The 16,129-nt window shown below is 39.0% G+C and overlaps 2 protein-coding genes across 2 annotated transcripts; both read right to left on the bottom strand.

The window, feature by feature from the left end:
• Nucleotides 1–3,301: 3,301 nt before the first annotated feature.
• Nucleotides 3,302–3,799, bottom strand: LOC115990989. Its single transcript, XM_031114747.1, has one exon. The coding sequence runs from the start codon at nucleotides 3,797–3,799 to the stop codon at nucleotides 3,302–3,304; it is 498 nt and encodes a 165-aa protein (XP_030970607.1).
• Nucleotides 3,800–4,384: 585 nt separating this feature from the next.
• LOC115990988 lies at nucleotides 4,385–4,843 on the bottom strand. The gene has a single exon (XM_031114746.1). The coding sequence runs from the start codon at nucleotides 4,841–4,843 to the stop codon at nucleotides 4,385–4,387; it is 459 nt and encodes a 152-aa protein (XP_030970606.1).
• Between the last annotated feature and the right edge of the window lie 11,286 nt (nucleotides 4,844–16,129).

Here is a 16,129-nt window from a genome sequence, read left to right as displayed (position 1 = left end):
GGGTTTCTACCATTCCAGCGATAAAGATCGAATCGAGAATAGGTTTCTATCCTTAGATAAAATTTGAGATTAGGTTTTCACCTGTCTAGTGATGAAGATCGAACTGGGAACAGGTTTATGTCCTTAGATAAAATTTGTCTTAGTTCTCCTCGCTTTTGTTGACTTGGGACAATGAGTTAACAACGATGGAATTATAAGTACAAATACATCTGCATGGATAAACATCACCTTCATATTAATTAATATTATGCACATATAACATTACGCTTAATCCATATCCTCATGTACTAACAATCAGCGGTAAAATTTCTTCAAATTGTGGGCATTCCATGGCCGATGAATGGGCCTTTCATCCAAATCTTCAAAATAGTAAGTCCCTGTGCCGACAATGGCGGTAACTCTATAAGGTCCCTCCCGGGTTGGGGCCAGCTTCCCTGCATTGGTGTCTCCCATATTTCCAACTGCTTTCCACAACACTAAGTTCCCAGTGCCGAATTCCCTTGTCCTTACATCCCAGTTGTACCTTCGCGCGAGCTTCTGCTAATACTCGGCCAGGCATATAGTCACTGATTCTCGGCACTTGTCTAGCAAATCTAAATGCTTCACCATTAATTTGTCATTCTGGGTAGGGGCAAATCCTGTAACCCAAGCATTGCATTAGTCTACCACAGCTGGTATGACTACTTCTGCCTCATACATTAAGGAAAATCGAGTTTCTCCCGTGGATCTTTTGAGGGTCGTTCAGTACACCCACAGAATGTTGGGTAGGTCCTCGACCCACCTTCCCTTCGTGCCCTTCAATATTTTCTCCAATCCATTCATGATCGCTTTGTTAGTGGCTTTAGCTTGGTCGTTGCTCTAAGGATAGGCCGGGGTGGAATATTTGTTCTTGATATTAAGACCACTGCAAAACTGGTGAAAGGCTCTACTATCAAACTGCAACCCATTGTCAAATACGAAGGACTTCGACACCCCAAATCTCATAACTATGTTTCTCCACACAAACTTTTTAACATCTATGTCGTGAATATTAGCCAATGACTTAGCCTCTGCCCATTTGGTGAAGTAGTCCATAGCTACTAAAACGAACCTTCGATTGCCTGTGGCTCGGGAAAACAAACCGACAATGTCCAGCCCTCACTGTGCAAAGGGCTAGGGGCTGTTAACTGAATTTAGACTATCGGCTGGCTGATGGATCAATGGGGCATGCTTTTGGCATTGTTTGCAATTCCACACATATTCGGCAACATCGTTCTGCATTTATGGCCACCAGAATCCCTGGGTCATCACTCAGTGTGCTAATGAATGTTCCCCTACATGACTGCTACACACGCCCTCGTGTAATTCTTCCAAGAGCTCGTTCACTTTCTTGAGGCGCAAGCATAAAAGATAAGGCCCCTTGAAAGACCTCTGGTACAACTTACGATTTGTAGACAACTAGTATCGAGCAGCTACCCGGCGTATCCTATTGACTTCCTAACTAACCACCAGTCGAGAATCCGAGTAAATCTCAACTTCCCGTGCACCCATATCTAGAACAGCTCTCAATCTGGCAAGCAAGGCTTCGTACTCAACTTCATTGTTAGAGGCCCTAAACCCCAACCTGAAAGAATGTTCCAGCCTTATCCCTTCTAGAGTGATGATAACAATCCTAGCCCTGACTCCCATTGCATTAGACGTGCCGTCCACAAATACCTTCCACAGGTGAACATCCACATGACAAACCACTTCGATCTCTTTCCTCGGGGAAAATTCTGCAACAAAATCGACGAGGACCTAGCCCTTCACAGAACTTCTTGGCCTATACCTTATGTCAAAAGAACTAAGCCGAGTCCTCCATTAGCTATTCATCCCGTGAAGTTAGATCTCTTCAACAAAGACTGCAAAGGATATTCGATCAACACATAGACGATGTGGGCTTGGAAATAGTGGGACAGCTTTCTTGTAGCGTGTACCAGGGCTAACACCAACTTCTCCAAGGGCAAGTACCTCGTCTCGGCATCAACCAAGGTTTTACTGACATAGTATACTGGCTGTTGCACTCCTTGATCCCTCAGAAGCACGGCACTCACGGCATGCTCAGACACTGAGAGATACATGAATAAATCCTCCTTGGGTTCTGGGGCTATCAAAATAGATGCCTACATTAAATACTCCTTCAAGTCTTGAAAGGCCTTTTCACACTCCTTACTTCACTGGAATCCCTTCCACTTCTTCAAAATCTGATAAAATGGGCAGGAACAGTTGGCAAACTTGGAAATAAATCGGTTAAGATCATACCGGTCAACACTTGAACTTCCTTCGAATTACTCGGTGGCTTGAGGTGTTTCACGGCTTTAATTTGATCAGGGTTGGCTTCTATTTCTTAGTTAGTGATCAAATACCCAAGGAATTTGCCAGCCCCTACTCTGAAAGCACACTTATCTGCATTGAGGCACAACTTATGTTGCGAAAGTACTTCAAACACCCCTCTAAGATCTTCAATATGCTGTGCCTCCCATTTGCTTTTCACCACCATATTGTCAATATACACCTCAACTGTTCGCTCAATCTTATCTCGAAATATTCTCGTCATCATCCGCTGATAAGTGGCTTCAGACCCGAATGGCATCACGGTATAGTGGTAGTTGGCATCAGGGGAGATAAATGCCCTTTTTTCCTGATCCTCGGCGGCTAGGGCAAGCTGATGATAACCCTAAAAGGCATCCAGAAAACTCATCCTCGGGTGCCCATAGGTGGCATCCACTAGTTGATCGATCTTCGGCATGGGGAATGGGTCCTTCAGGCAAGCTCATTTCAAATCAGTGAAATCTACGCAAACTCTCTATTTTCCATTCTTCTTTTTCACCACCACGGTATTCACAAGCCATTCTGGGAAGAAAATTTCCTTTATTGCCCAGGCCTCTTTTAACCTCTTGACCTCTTACCTAACAGCTTCGACATGTTCCTTAGCCGACCTCCTCGGCTTTTGCTTCTTAGGAGGGATTAATGGGTCCACATTAAGCTTGTGGACTGTGAACTCAGGGTTCACCCCAGGCACCTCATACAGGTTCCATGCAAATATGTCTATATTTTGAACAAGAAATAACAGTACCCCTGCCTTATCCTCATCCTTCATACTTACCCTTATTTGGAAATACCTATCATTATCTAGTAATATCTTTACTTTGATCAATTCCTCGGCACAGCTAGCCCCCATTCCTTCTTGGGGCTCCTATAATTGCTATAAAGGGACCTCCTCAGATGATTTCTTTTGTTTGATCTCCCGGTTAACTATAGCCATTAAGCATTATCTAGCCACTTACTGGCTTCCCCTCACTATAGCAATGCTTTGCTCAATGCGGAACTTGACCTTTACATGCAGGGTGGATAGGACTGCCCCCATCGCATGAATCCACAGCCTCCCTAAGATCGCCGTATATAGAGAAAACAAAGCAACCACTATAAATGTCACCGTTAATTCCTTACCTTCCATATTCACGAGAAGCGAGATCTGCCCTTCTAGAATCATCATCCGCCCATCAAACTTGACCAGGGGCATATTGTACTTTGAGAGATCTTCGTTCTTTAGTCCATGCACCTTGAACAGGTTGGGGTACATCACTTCAGCACCACTCCCCTGATTTATCAATACCCTCTTTACTATAAAACCATTTATCCGGGCTACCACCACCAAAGCGTCATCGTGCGGCTGAATCGTTCCTTCGAGATCGTCATCGTTGAAAGCAATAGGTTCTCGAGTGAACCTCAACTTCTTCTCAGAGGGCTGCACACTCGAGCAATCTCTTACCAACACCATGACTAGTACCATTCTCCTCTTAGTTACCGTTGTACCCTTCGAGGTTGTGTGGATGAACTCAATTACACCCAACAAGGGTAGGAGAAGGTTCCCCCTTTATCGAGTACCCTGCCCAATATCTTGATTTCCCGAATCCACCACAAACTCCTTCAAATACCTTGCATTCACCAAATGCCCTAAGTGATCTTTTAACACCCTGCATTGCTCGTTGGTATGCCCCTTATCCCTATGGTAAGTACAGTACAAGTTCTGGTTTCTTCTCGATGGGTCATCCCCCACCTTGTTTGGCCATCGGAAGTACGGCTCGTTCTTGATTCGATCTACGATCTTGTGCACCAGCTCCTTGAACGTTACATTCACTTCCCCCAAATGTGCTCCCGGTACTTAAATCCTCAACTCCTTACGAGGCTTTGATTGAAAACCGCCTTACCAAGGATGACTTATGGTTGGGGCTTTACCTTTGTCTTGCATCCGGTCATCCTTAAGCCGCTTATACTCCTCAATGCGCCTCATGAGCTGCCTCATGTCTTCGAGAGGCCTCCTAGTCAATGACTCTCATAGCTTAGAGTCTTTGGGCAATCCCTATCAGAAGGTACTTGCAACGATCTTCTCGTTGCCCCCACCGATCTCATTGTAGAGCTCCCAATACCGTCTAGTGTAGCTACGAAGGGTTTCCCCGACTCTCATTTTCATGGATAGCAACGCGTCAACCGGTTGTGGCACCCAGCTACAGGTCATAAACTGAACGCCAAATTCTTGGATCAGTTTGGCAAAACTATGAATTAAGCCTTTCCTTAATCCATTAAACCACCTCAAAGCAATGGGCTTGAGACTCGAAGGAAATACCTTGCACATTAGCGCATCATTGTGAGTGTGTAAAGATATCATCTGGATATAATGGCTTACGTGCTCTACCAAGTCCGTTTTCCCATCGTAGGAGTTGAATTGTGGGTGCGTATATCTACTCAGCATTAGGGCCCGTTCAATGTCCCTCGGGAATGGTGATCGAGTAGCTCTGCGTAATGCTCGGCTCATAGCATCCATGGTGGCATTCCGTGGTCGTCGCTTTTCTAGAGAAACTGAGTCCCTATCTACATACTCCCGTGAACGCGAATGGTCCTGGTGTCTATGGGAACCTAACTAATGGGACCCGACTTCATGGTGACCTTCCACACTAGCAGACTCATCCTCACGGTCGTCATGGTCTCTTCTACGTCGCTTACCTCTTTCTTGCAACTCCAAATCTCTTACCAACCTAAGCAAATGCTCAAGTTCCTCATCCCTCTTATTGAAGCGCTCATGCCCGAAAGCGCCCAATATTGTTCGGTGAGTTTGATACGACCCCTATCCAAGGCTGGATTGCTCTTCTTCCCACTCACGATCCCTATCTTCACGCCTTTTTTACCTGCCAAGTAGATCCCCAAGAAGATCCCCCAGAACCACTTTCAACATAACTCCCTGACCGTCCTTCGAACATTTCCCCTGCATGAATCTTGGTAGAACCACAACTATGTAGGAGATTCCCACAGACAGCACCAATTGTGTATACCCAATATATGGTTCTTGGGCTCAACCTTTACTTGGGCTCACAATCTATTTGTGGTGTGGGCTTTGGGTTTCCTACTATCGGTGGCCCTATGTGCTCGGTGACCCAAATGCACTCCTGTTTCCTTAAACCCTTCTCTTTACCTTACAGAGTCACTCCTTTTCTCTCTTGGTTTAGTCGCTCTTTTCTCCTTCATTTCTTCTCTAGAACTTCCCCCTTTATTTTAACCTCTATTCCTCATTCTCTTCTTCTATTTATAGGCTAAGGTAAGTGAAGGTGTTATGATTACTCCCTCTTACTAGTGCGAATAGGGGTCCAATTCCATCATTTGTAAGTGGATGTTCCGTTGGGAATGACGGTAGTGGCATCAGAATTGGTTCCCATCTCAAAAAGACTATTTGGCGGCGATATTCCCCAAGACAATGCTGAGCAGCCGAGGCATGGTACCACCGAGCAATTGTACTACCGTCCAAACTTGCAGTTGATCGAGAGAGGCCTGAGGTGGGTCTCAAAGTGCATCTGGGTCAAGATTACTATTCCAATGCATTAGGTCAGACATCGTGGCATGAGGCTAGGGCCCATGGCCTGGTGGGCCTAGGGCCCTATCTCGTACAAAGGGTTGGGGTTATGGGCCGTACTATGAGGTCAGGGCCCAAGGCCTAAGGGCTTGGGGACCCCGAACCGTACAATATATATATTTTTTCCAAAAAAGAAAGGGATGTTGGGAAATTCAAACCCCGGTTAATAGAATTAACAAGTTTTAAACCCAAGTTATTAATTAAATATATTATGAATAAAACTTGTTAAAACAAATAAACATCAATATCATGTCAAAATCATGCAATGGAAAAATACATAAGACAAGATATGATGACCCAGAAAAACCAATAAAACAAACTAGTTTCACAGTAAAAAACCTAGGGGGAAACCTTCCCGAAAAGCATTCCACTATAATAAAGAGAAGTTTCAGATCTAGTACAAAACATTTGTCCCTAGACTCTATAATCCCCATAGATGAACTTACAACAGAAACCTTCTACCGCTTCAGAACCTCTGAACTCTTCAATATATGAACGCCACCCTTTTTCACAGATCCCAGTACGTGACTAACCAATGATGCACAGCTCCCAGTACGTGACTAACTCACCAACTTGAAGAAGATGTTGGTTGCAAAGTTCTTCACTTCATCAACAATGAAGATCAAGAAGCACTCGGTTACAAAACCCTAAGGCGCAAAGACGCAGTAGCTTCTTTCAGAGAGAATAAGGCATTGGTCACCTTTTGCATTCATTCTCCTTGTATTCTCTTATGTGACGGCCTCTAAAATAAACCTTATATATGTCTAGGGTTGTGAGAAAAAAAAAAAAACCTACAAAAATACATAAGCATATGCTGAAAATTAGATCTGAAAAACTGATTTTCGTAATTCTCGATAGATACCTTGATGGATAGTATCTGTCGAGCCTCATTAAACCATGATAGATAGCTATCTGTCGAGCAGCTGTTGAGCTTTAATGAATTAGCACTTCTTCACTTGTTTCTTGGACAGATTTGCATGGCTTTAATACTAGACTTGAAACCTTGTTTCTTAAAATACTAAACTCATCATAGATCTATCCAATTACAAGTAAAATGCGTTTTGTCAAAGAATTAGCCAATTACACAAAATAGTTACATATGTTCCTAACATGTGAACCACATATGTCCTAACAAGGGACATTTACATTGCATGGCCCTTTTGGACTATCATCCCTTTAAAAAAAAAAATAATAAATAAAAGAAGAAGAAGAAGAAGAAGAAGAAGATTGTAGGTTCAAAATTGGACAACTTAAGGAGAGCAAGGCTTGTAGGCATCCTCATTTGCCCTAGAAGCAGAATCTTCTTATGTTTAGATTTAGTTTGTATTTGGAATTATGAATTCAAGATAGTGCATTTTTTGTGTGTGTGTGTGTGTGGATATTTTGCAAGATTAGCACTTAAATTTGGAATTAATGAGATTATTTATGATAACTCTATGCTTATTTAATTGAGTATTTTAAATACTTTGGTTTTATTTTTCCCTCAAAAAAATAGAATTAACTTGGCGAAATCCTTGTAGAAAATGTAATCATAATACATGCATATGATAAAGTAATTTTTTTAATTATTTATATTTATTTGTATAATTTTCTGTATAAATGTATTAAAATGCTCTTTTTGATTGTATAATTGTAATGGTGTAATATATTAGTAGCGAAAACCTGTAACCTTATGTCCATTTTGAGGAATTGGATGCTGGTAAAATCAGTTCTGCACAGTTTTGTTAGCTTAGTAAAGTATCTAACTACTAGATGAAAATGACAGGGAAGTTTAAAAAAAAAAAAAAAAAAAAAAAAAAAAAAAAAAAAAAAAAACTATAACACTTTTTTTTTTCTTTTTAAAGAAAGAAGTAAGGTAATGTGTGATTGTTAATTTTTTTTTTTCAAAAATAAAAGATTAGAAACTTGAAAGAATGTTTAAAAATAAGATAAAGATAAAGTCTTAATTTTCAGGACCTTTCTTCACGGAGAAGAGAAGGAAAAAAGCCTAGAATTTAGAAACTTTTTTAAAATTAGTAAATTACTTATTAAAACTGTTTTTGTTTTTTCATTTAAAATTATTTAACTAAAATATCACAATATTTTAGAGAGTATAAGAATTTGTGTGAGGATATTTAGTAAGCAAAATAATGAAATCCAAATAGGGAATCATGCTAATGGTAGTTGTGGGGCCGGGGAACTTATGATTTGGCCCACGCTCTATTAGGGCCCGGGGCCCATGCCGAGGGGGGTATTTGCCGAGGACGAATGGGGAAAGGCCGAAGTGTCGAGTGGAACGGCCGAGGATGACCCTGTCCTCGGCACTCTATGACTTCAAGGGAAAGAGCAACGTCTTGATGATGGCTGCCCCCAAAAAACCCCCTGAAGGAGATGCGAGTAGAATGGGACCCACGTGGGGGTACAGTGCGAAACTGATTCAGGGTAAATACGTCCTCTCCGCATTAAATGCACCCGCCAGCGTCCTGACCATGTTAATGAGAAAAGACGCCTGGACAGGGTGACTTCGACCATCGCAACTAACAGAAAGTAAGAAGGGACAGCTGATGGGACGGGTACAGAAGTAAGTACCTACCTGATCAACAAGTGGAGGGCTAAAATCAACCAAGAAGGGCTATATAATGTGAAGGTTAATGCACCAAAAAAAGGGCTAGGAAAAATAGCCAAAAACCAGAGCTTCCTAACCCGCCTCCAAGAGAAAGACTCCTAGAGCGAACACGATTTAATTATGTATAAACACCACGGAAAACCACTGTCTTGTGACCAAGGCCTAGCCTTTCAAACCCACGCTCTATAAATGATATTGTTTGGGCCTATTTACGTGCGAACCCAACATTATTATGGGTCGTTACAAATTGTGTTCTTATAGTAGTATAATATATAGATATATAAAATAAGAAACTATTACATATTTTAGAAATATATGGTTTGAAAAATGTGTAAACTAATATTATGTGTAATTTGAACATATTCTCAAAAAATGGTACAATTTGAACAGTCAAATGTGTAATTATGAATGTTTTTAGTTGTATTCATGCATATACACGGAGTTATACACTAATTATTATAAAAACTTCAACCCCTTTTTCAATGTAACGATTGAATGTATAATGGCAACAAGTTACAACCCCCAGTATTTAGTATTGTCATGTACGATTAAGATGCGTTTAGTAACCTGTGCATTTATGTGTATGCATTTATGCAACAGCCAAAAAAAAACAAAAAATTGCAATTGTATTATGGTATAAAATATACTTTCCCGACCTCACTCCTTACCAATCTAAACAAAAAATTAAAACAAGCTGTAGAAAAGGCAGACTAAATTCCATCGGCTTAAGAGCATATAGACGTTACAAAGAGACACAAGTAAGGTGATCATGAATTTTTTTTTTTTTTTTTTACTTATTGTTATTATTTGCTTTTTCTGAATTTGCTTGAGACGAAGGGTCCTTGTGTTTGTTGTTTCAATTCTGCTCTTGTGAAGTTGTTTAGCTTATCTGGAGTCCTTTATGGAAGGGGCTGTTAGCCTTGGCATAGATTGGGATTCGTTTGTACATGTGGGATTTGTGTTTGCATGTAAATTTATTATATATATATATGTTAAAAAAATCATCTTGAATATTAAAAAAATAAACTAATAACAATCCTTAATGAAAGTTGGCTTCTTCCCTAAAGAGAGGATCTACTTATTGTTTCATGGGGTATGAAACCACATAATCCTAATCAAAATTTAGGAATCAATTAATTATCATTCCAATTTTTTTTTTTTTTTTTATAGTAATTATTAACTGGAATCCAATAGTGAGATGTTTCAAATTATGAGTTTATATTTTACGAATTTGACCCCCTTAATTGAAAACCTATAAGTGAGTAGGTAGAGGATATTTTGAGATTTCTAGTACTTGGAGTTCATGGATTAAATGACTTCAAAGCCAGCTTAAATTGTGACTTTTATTTTACGAATTTGACTCCCCCAATTGAAATCCTATAAACGAGTTGGGAGGGGATGTATTGGGATAGAGTTCACAGCTTAAATGGCTTGGAAGCCAGCTTATAAGCCTCCTCTTAAATAGTAGTATAGAATAGATAATAAAAGAAAAAAGTTATTATCATACATATGCACAAATAGTTGTAATTATACTAATTGAAATTAATAGTTAGGATTACTGATACTCGAAAATCGTAGTTATAATAATTTGGTTAAGACTCCCTCACTAATTATTAATATAGTTTCGATTATTTACATATAATTTTTAATTAAGCTATCGAATAATACTAATTTTATGCCAAATTACTTAAAATTATCAAGCCCTTCTCCAGGATGGAAAAAAGAACGGTTGGGTCAGTTTTGATCTTTTGCTTCATGATCGGGATGCTGGTGGGAGAATCTACAGCACAAACAAATTGGACTTATTCTGAGTGCTACGATAAGTGTACTAAGATTTGCTCATATACTACACATGGTAATTATCGCGGCGTGATTGGATGCATGAGGTGTGCTGGAATTTGCCGCAGGCGGGTTTATGGCGAAGTTTGTCTTTTTAAACGGTGCTGGAAAGTGAAGAAATCAGGATGCAAATGGTTTTTTTTTTGTTCTTAGTGCTAATAATAACTGAGAATACTGGTAGAGACCATGCTGGCAATAAAAACTAGTCACTGCCTATGAAGAGTTATGATATATATATATATATTAATAAAAGTGAAAAAAAATAAATGAGTCATGAAAATAATTCAACACGTCCTAAATCTACCCAATTACAAGTAAAGTGCGTTTTGTCAAAAGATTAGCCTAACATAAAATAGTAACATATGTTCCTAACAAGTGAATCACATATGTCCTAACAATCTCCCCCTTTGGCAATTCGTAACAAAACCACAACAAACAAATGAGATATGAGAGAAGTCATAAATCACTCAACTAATATTCACTTGTTGAATACAATAAAATCTATCCAAACACAAACTCTTGAAAAACTTTACAAGAAGAGAGTTTATGGAAAGAAAACTTTGACAACCTGTATTTCTGAAACATTTTAAATAAAACTCATCAAGGCATCTTTATGTGAAACAAAAATAATAGATTGCATACAAGTCATAAGAATCATGTGTATAAAGAAAGAAAAGAAACAACACATGTAAGGATGGGTGAAAGAAAAGCATACATCAATATAAAAGAAATATAAGTATAATGTATGTCAAAACGGTCACAAGACCAATATACAAGATGTGATGTATCTCAAATAGAAAGAAAAGAAAAAAAATACATCAAAGCCTCACTACATCCCTCAATGTGCACACTCCCCCTAACAAAAATCTCTTATACTAACTCTCCCCCTAACTATGACTACTCTTATAACCAAAATTACTCCCCATTTTTGTCACGAGTGACAAAGGGTTAGAGTGTCAAGAAGACATCTCGTCATCGCTGGGTGAGCTAGCATTGCCATCATCCTCATCATCGGAAGCAGTAGCATCATCAACATCATCAGCACTGCTAGAGCCATCACTCTCATTTGCAGAGGCCACAGGAGTGGAAGGCACGATGTAACCATCCATCTCAGCCTAGTGTCGAGCAATATGTCCAACACAAGTGTTCACTTGACACAACTCATCACTGAGAGTGTCAAGGCGAGCATCCATGCGCTGAAGCTACGTCATGATGTCCTCGAGTGTTACATGGCCCATAAAAGAGGAGGGACCGGATGTGGATGAAACAGAAGGAGTGGGAGGAGCTGGCGTACCGGACCGCCTCGAACGAAACTATGCCTCACTTCGTTTAACGATAGCGGCGTCAATGGCACACATCACATGAAGGTGGTCGGAAGTAGGAAAGGGAATAGAAAAATGGCGTATGATCCTCGTGATAGCGGAAGGAAAGATGAGCTTATCATGGGATGCAGTATCCTTATAGACATCTATGATGGAAAGAATGAAATGTAAGGGAAAATCTATAGTGAGATGCTCTAACAAGGAAAGCAAAAAATCAAGCACGAGACTCGATAATAGAGTTATAATCAATGTTGTCAATTCCGTACCGTACCAGCCGGTACGGCCGGAATATACCGTACCGGCCAGTAATCCGGTACGCTCGACCCCCTATTTCGTACCGGAAAAAATACCGGCCGTACCAACCTCGTACCGGCTGTACCGGCCAATTTCGGGCAATACCGGCCGGTACCAGGCGTACCGGCCAGTACATAAAAAAGTTTTTATTTTTATTTTTTATTATTATTTTTTTTTAAGTTTTGTAATTTTTGAATTTTTGTTAGGAAAGAATGGTAACTTATTTGCATTAACTTATTAGTATTATTTGTTTTCTTAGTATACAATGGTAACTTTTAAGCTTTCTATTTTATTTTTTTATTTTTTTTCCCTTTTAATTGATACTAAAGTTTAAAATCATTAATAATTAGTTCTGAATTGAGGAAATGTTTTATGGTAAACTTTTATATTTATTATAATATATATATATACACATACAAACACACACACACACACACACACACACACATATATATATATATATATATATTTATTTATTTATAAATATAAAAAATAGCGGTAAACCTGAAACGGTACATCGGTATTGACCGGTATCCGAAATATATCGTACCGGTGGCCAAACCGGTACGGCCTCCGGTACGGTATTGACATCCTTGGTTATAATGAGAAAGAGGATGTAAAACAAAAGTCATAACCATATTCATGAATCTAGGACCTTTAGCAAAGGTCAAACATGGAGTAAACTGACGATCGCCCCAATTAGCGGGACGCTCACAAAAAGCAGATATCATCTCGTCTTTGGACACAGTCCTCAGACACTCACAACCAGGGTAGTCAGGAAAATCCACCCTCGGGACACGGAGCACATCGGAGACAATCTTCAGTGTGACAACAATACCTCGAATGCGAGTAATGAAATAAGGTACTGAATAATCAAATCCATGCATGTTGGAGTAAAACTCCTGGATCAGTATGGATGGACAAGTGACTAGGACATCACACAATGACTCCCAACCCCAACTGTGAATGACAGTGGGTAGGTCAATGTTAGAAAAGTCCGACAAAATGACTTGGCGTTCCGAATAAACGCCTCATCTAGAAAAGTTCTTCGAGAAGTCCTTTCGAGCTTGCTCATCATGGAACTGAACAAAAAAGGGGGTGGGATCAGAAGAAGAAGATGTCCTAGAACGAAGAGGGTTCTGGGACGGAGTAGACTTACATTTCGGTGCCATGATGCACTAACGTAAACTAGAGAGTGAGGAGGGAAGAAAGAAACACTTAGAAAAGTCCCAAAGCAATTCAAATATACAAAAATATATTGAATGTAAAGGATGTATGCATGACAATGCATGAGCATGTGATGTGCAATAGTAATATCATCATGGGCTCAGCCCAATCCAAACATACCAACACACAAACAGTTTAACATATATAACATACATCTAAATGCATGAAAATATAGTGATAATGCGGGATGCAATGCATGAAGAGATTAAAGCATTTTCACAAAAACCAACCCAAAAATTTCACAATAACTTCATCAATTTTGAAAAACCCTAAAAAATTTTCAAAAACCCAAAAACTTAGGTTAAAAATCATGAAATGCATGAATATAAGAGATTTAGATACTTACCAAGTGAAGAAGAACTTGATGAAGGCCGAAAATCTCTTTGAGATGAAGTTTAGAGTGTGAGAGAGAAGTTTGGAAGGTGAAAAGGCACGGACAGATCGAGAGAGATCGAGAAAATGAAGATCAGATCGCGCTGAACAAATATATAGGTGTTCAGTAATTCTCGACAAATAGCGGTGTCAAGAGATGTAGAGATTTAAACACTTCGATAGATGCGGCTATTGAGAGGTGTCCAAAAGTGTCCATAGCAAAACAAGCCCAATGGATCGAGAAGGTATCGAGAAGCTATCAAGGGGGTAGGAACTTTCTCAATTGATCCACCTAGCTATTGAGAGGTATCGAGATTGCGATAAAAAACAACTGAAGAGCTCGATAGATAAGATAGGTATCGAGAGGTGTCAAGGAGGTGTCGAGATTGCTTAAAAGTAGTTTTTCAAGAAGAGAAAAACATAGATATGAATGCAATCAAGCATGCAACTCAACCAATGATCCAAACAGCATTCTAAACACTCAAAATCATCTCTCAACCAAAAAAAATTTAGCACATAGATCCTAAAAATACACATACACACTAAACAAGTCTAACCAATTTTATATTTCAAAAACAAGTCAAGACAGTTTAGTGAGCATACATTAACACATGTAAACCTTGTGATGGCCAAATCACATTGTACCTACACGTATCAAGAGTAGCAAAGAATATTGCGTGTTGTGTATGAAAGATATCGCAAGATTGCATAAGTGTATACATGTTATGACGATTTGAGATATGAGAAAATCACTTTAACTCACACACAATCATAATTGTTTGATGGAGACTATCACCTTCGAGGTACATCTTATAACTCCCACCTCTCCTAGAATACACGCTTGTAATCATATATAAATCATTTTGATCTTTTTGCTTTTTATTTTTCTTTGCATATTTTTCTTTTAATAAGCATATCATGCATGGGCATATAAGAGATAGAAAAGAATTACCCAATGATGTTAAGCATTTTGACATTCCATTTTTGCTATGTCGAAGCATACAAATGTCATTTCATGATTGACGGGCAACAGTGGTAAGATGGTTATTTACGTCTTTCTCTTAGGATTTTCTAGTCCTTCCTGTCAAAAAGAGTAATACTTGTGTTAAGTACAAGAGATTACTTGATCTTACTCATTACAAACAAGAGCCACAAAGCTCACTTGTTTAGTTGTGCATAGAGATGTTCATTTAAGCTACAAAAGATACAAAATTTAGAAAACTTTGTTTCATTGGTCATCCAATGTACACAAAACACATATTGTTTTTGTATTTTTCTGATTTTTCAATTTTTTTTATATGAAAAACAAAATAAAAAAAACTAAAAACAAACAAAAACATGTTAAACAAAGAAAAGCATAAAAACTAGATGCAAATGCATGAGGAGGAAAAAGGAGAGAATGAGATCAATCGATGGAGATGACACCAATGTTTTGGTGAAGGAATTCAAACCGTTTGCTATCAAGAAGTTTGGTAAACAAATCAGCCTTCTAATCATCAGTGTGAATAAACTCAAGAGTAAGAGTACCATCTTCAACACGCTCCCTAATAAAGTGATGTCGAATCTCTATGTGTTTAGTTCGAGAATGCTGAACCAGATTCTTAGAGATGTTAATAGCACTGGTATTGTCACAGTAGATGGTAAGATGTTCTTGACAAATACCATAATTATGGAGTTTTTACATCCATAGAAGTTGGGTGCAACAGCTACCAGCAGCGATGTACTCAACTTCTGTAGTGGGTAAAGAGATGGAATTCTACTTTTTGCTCATCCAGGAGACAAGATTATTACCCACATAAAAAAAAAAAAAAAAAAAAAAAAAAAAAAAAAAAACCTCCTGATGTACTCTTTCTATCATCAGCATTCCTAGCCCAATCAGCGTCAGAATACCCAGTTAAGACATCATTTATGTCCTTACTATATCACACACCAAAGTCGATAGTGGTTTTGACATAATTTATGATTCTTTTTAAAGCAGTCATATGAGATTCTTTGGGATTAACCTAATATCTAGCGCACACACCCACACTGTAACTAATGTCAGGTCTACTAGTAGTAAGGTAAAAAAGACTATCTATCATGCTTCTATAGAGAGATGGATCAACACTTTTTCCTAACAAGTCAACAGTGAGTTTAACATTTGGCCTCATAAGAGTTCTAACAGAATTAGCAGATTCCAAACCAAATATTTTCACAAAGTTATTAGCATATTTAAACTGAGATAGGAATATACCTTAATCTTGTTGACGAATCTGCAATCCAAGGAAGTGAGTTAGCTCTCCAATCATGCTCATCTCGAACTCGGCCTATATGAGTTTTGAGAAGCTATGAACAAGTTCATCCTTCATAGACCCAAAGATGATATCATCAACATAGACTTGAGCCACGATCAACTCGCCATCTTCCCTTTTGATGAAGAGAGTCCGATCAGTATTTCCTCTTATGAACCCATATGACACCAAGTATTGTGTGAGCCTATCATACCAAGCTCTGGGGGCTTGTTTCAACCCATAAAGTGCCTTCTTGAGGTACAACACATGATCTGGG

The sequence above is a fragment of the Quercus lobata genome, chromosome 5, assembly GCF_001633185.2.
Source record: "Quercus lobata isolate SW786 chromosome 5, ValleyOak3.0 Primary Assembly, whole genome shotgun sequence".
In the NCBI taxonomy this organism is placed as follows: domain Eukaryota; kingdom Viridiplantae; phylum Streptophyta; class Magnoliopsida; order Fagales; family Fagaceae; genus Quercus; species Quercus lobata.
The sequence above is the reverse complement of the archived record's forward strand: the minus strand, read 5'-3'. Positions and strand labels throughout refer to the sequence as shown.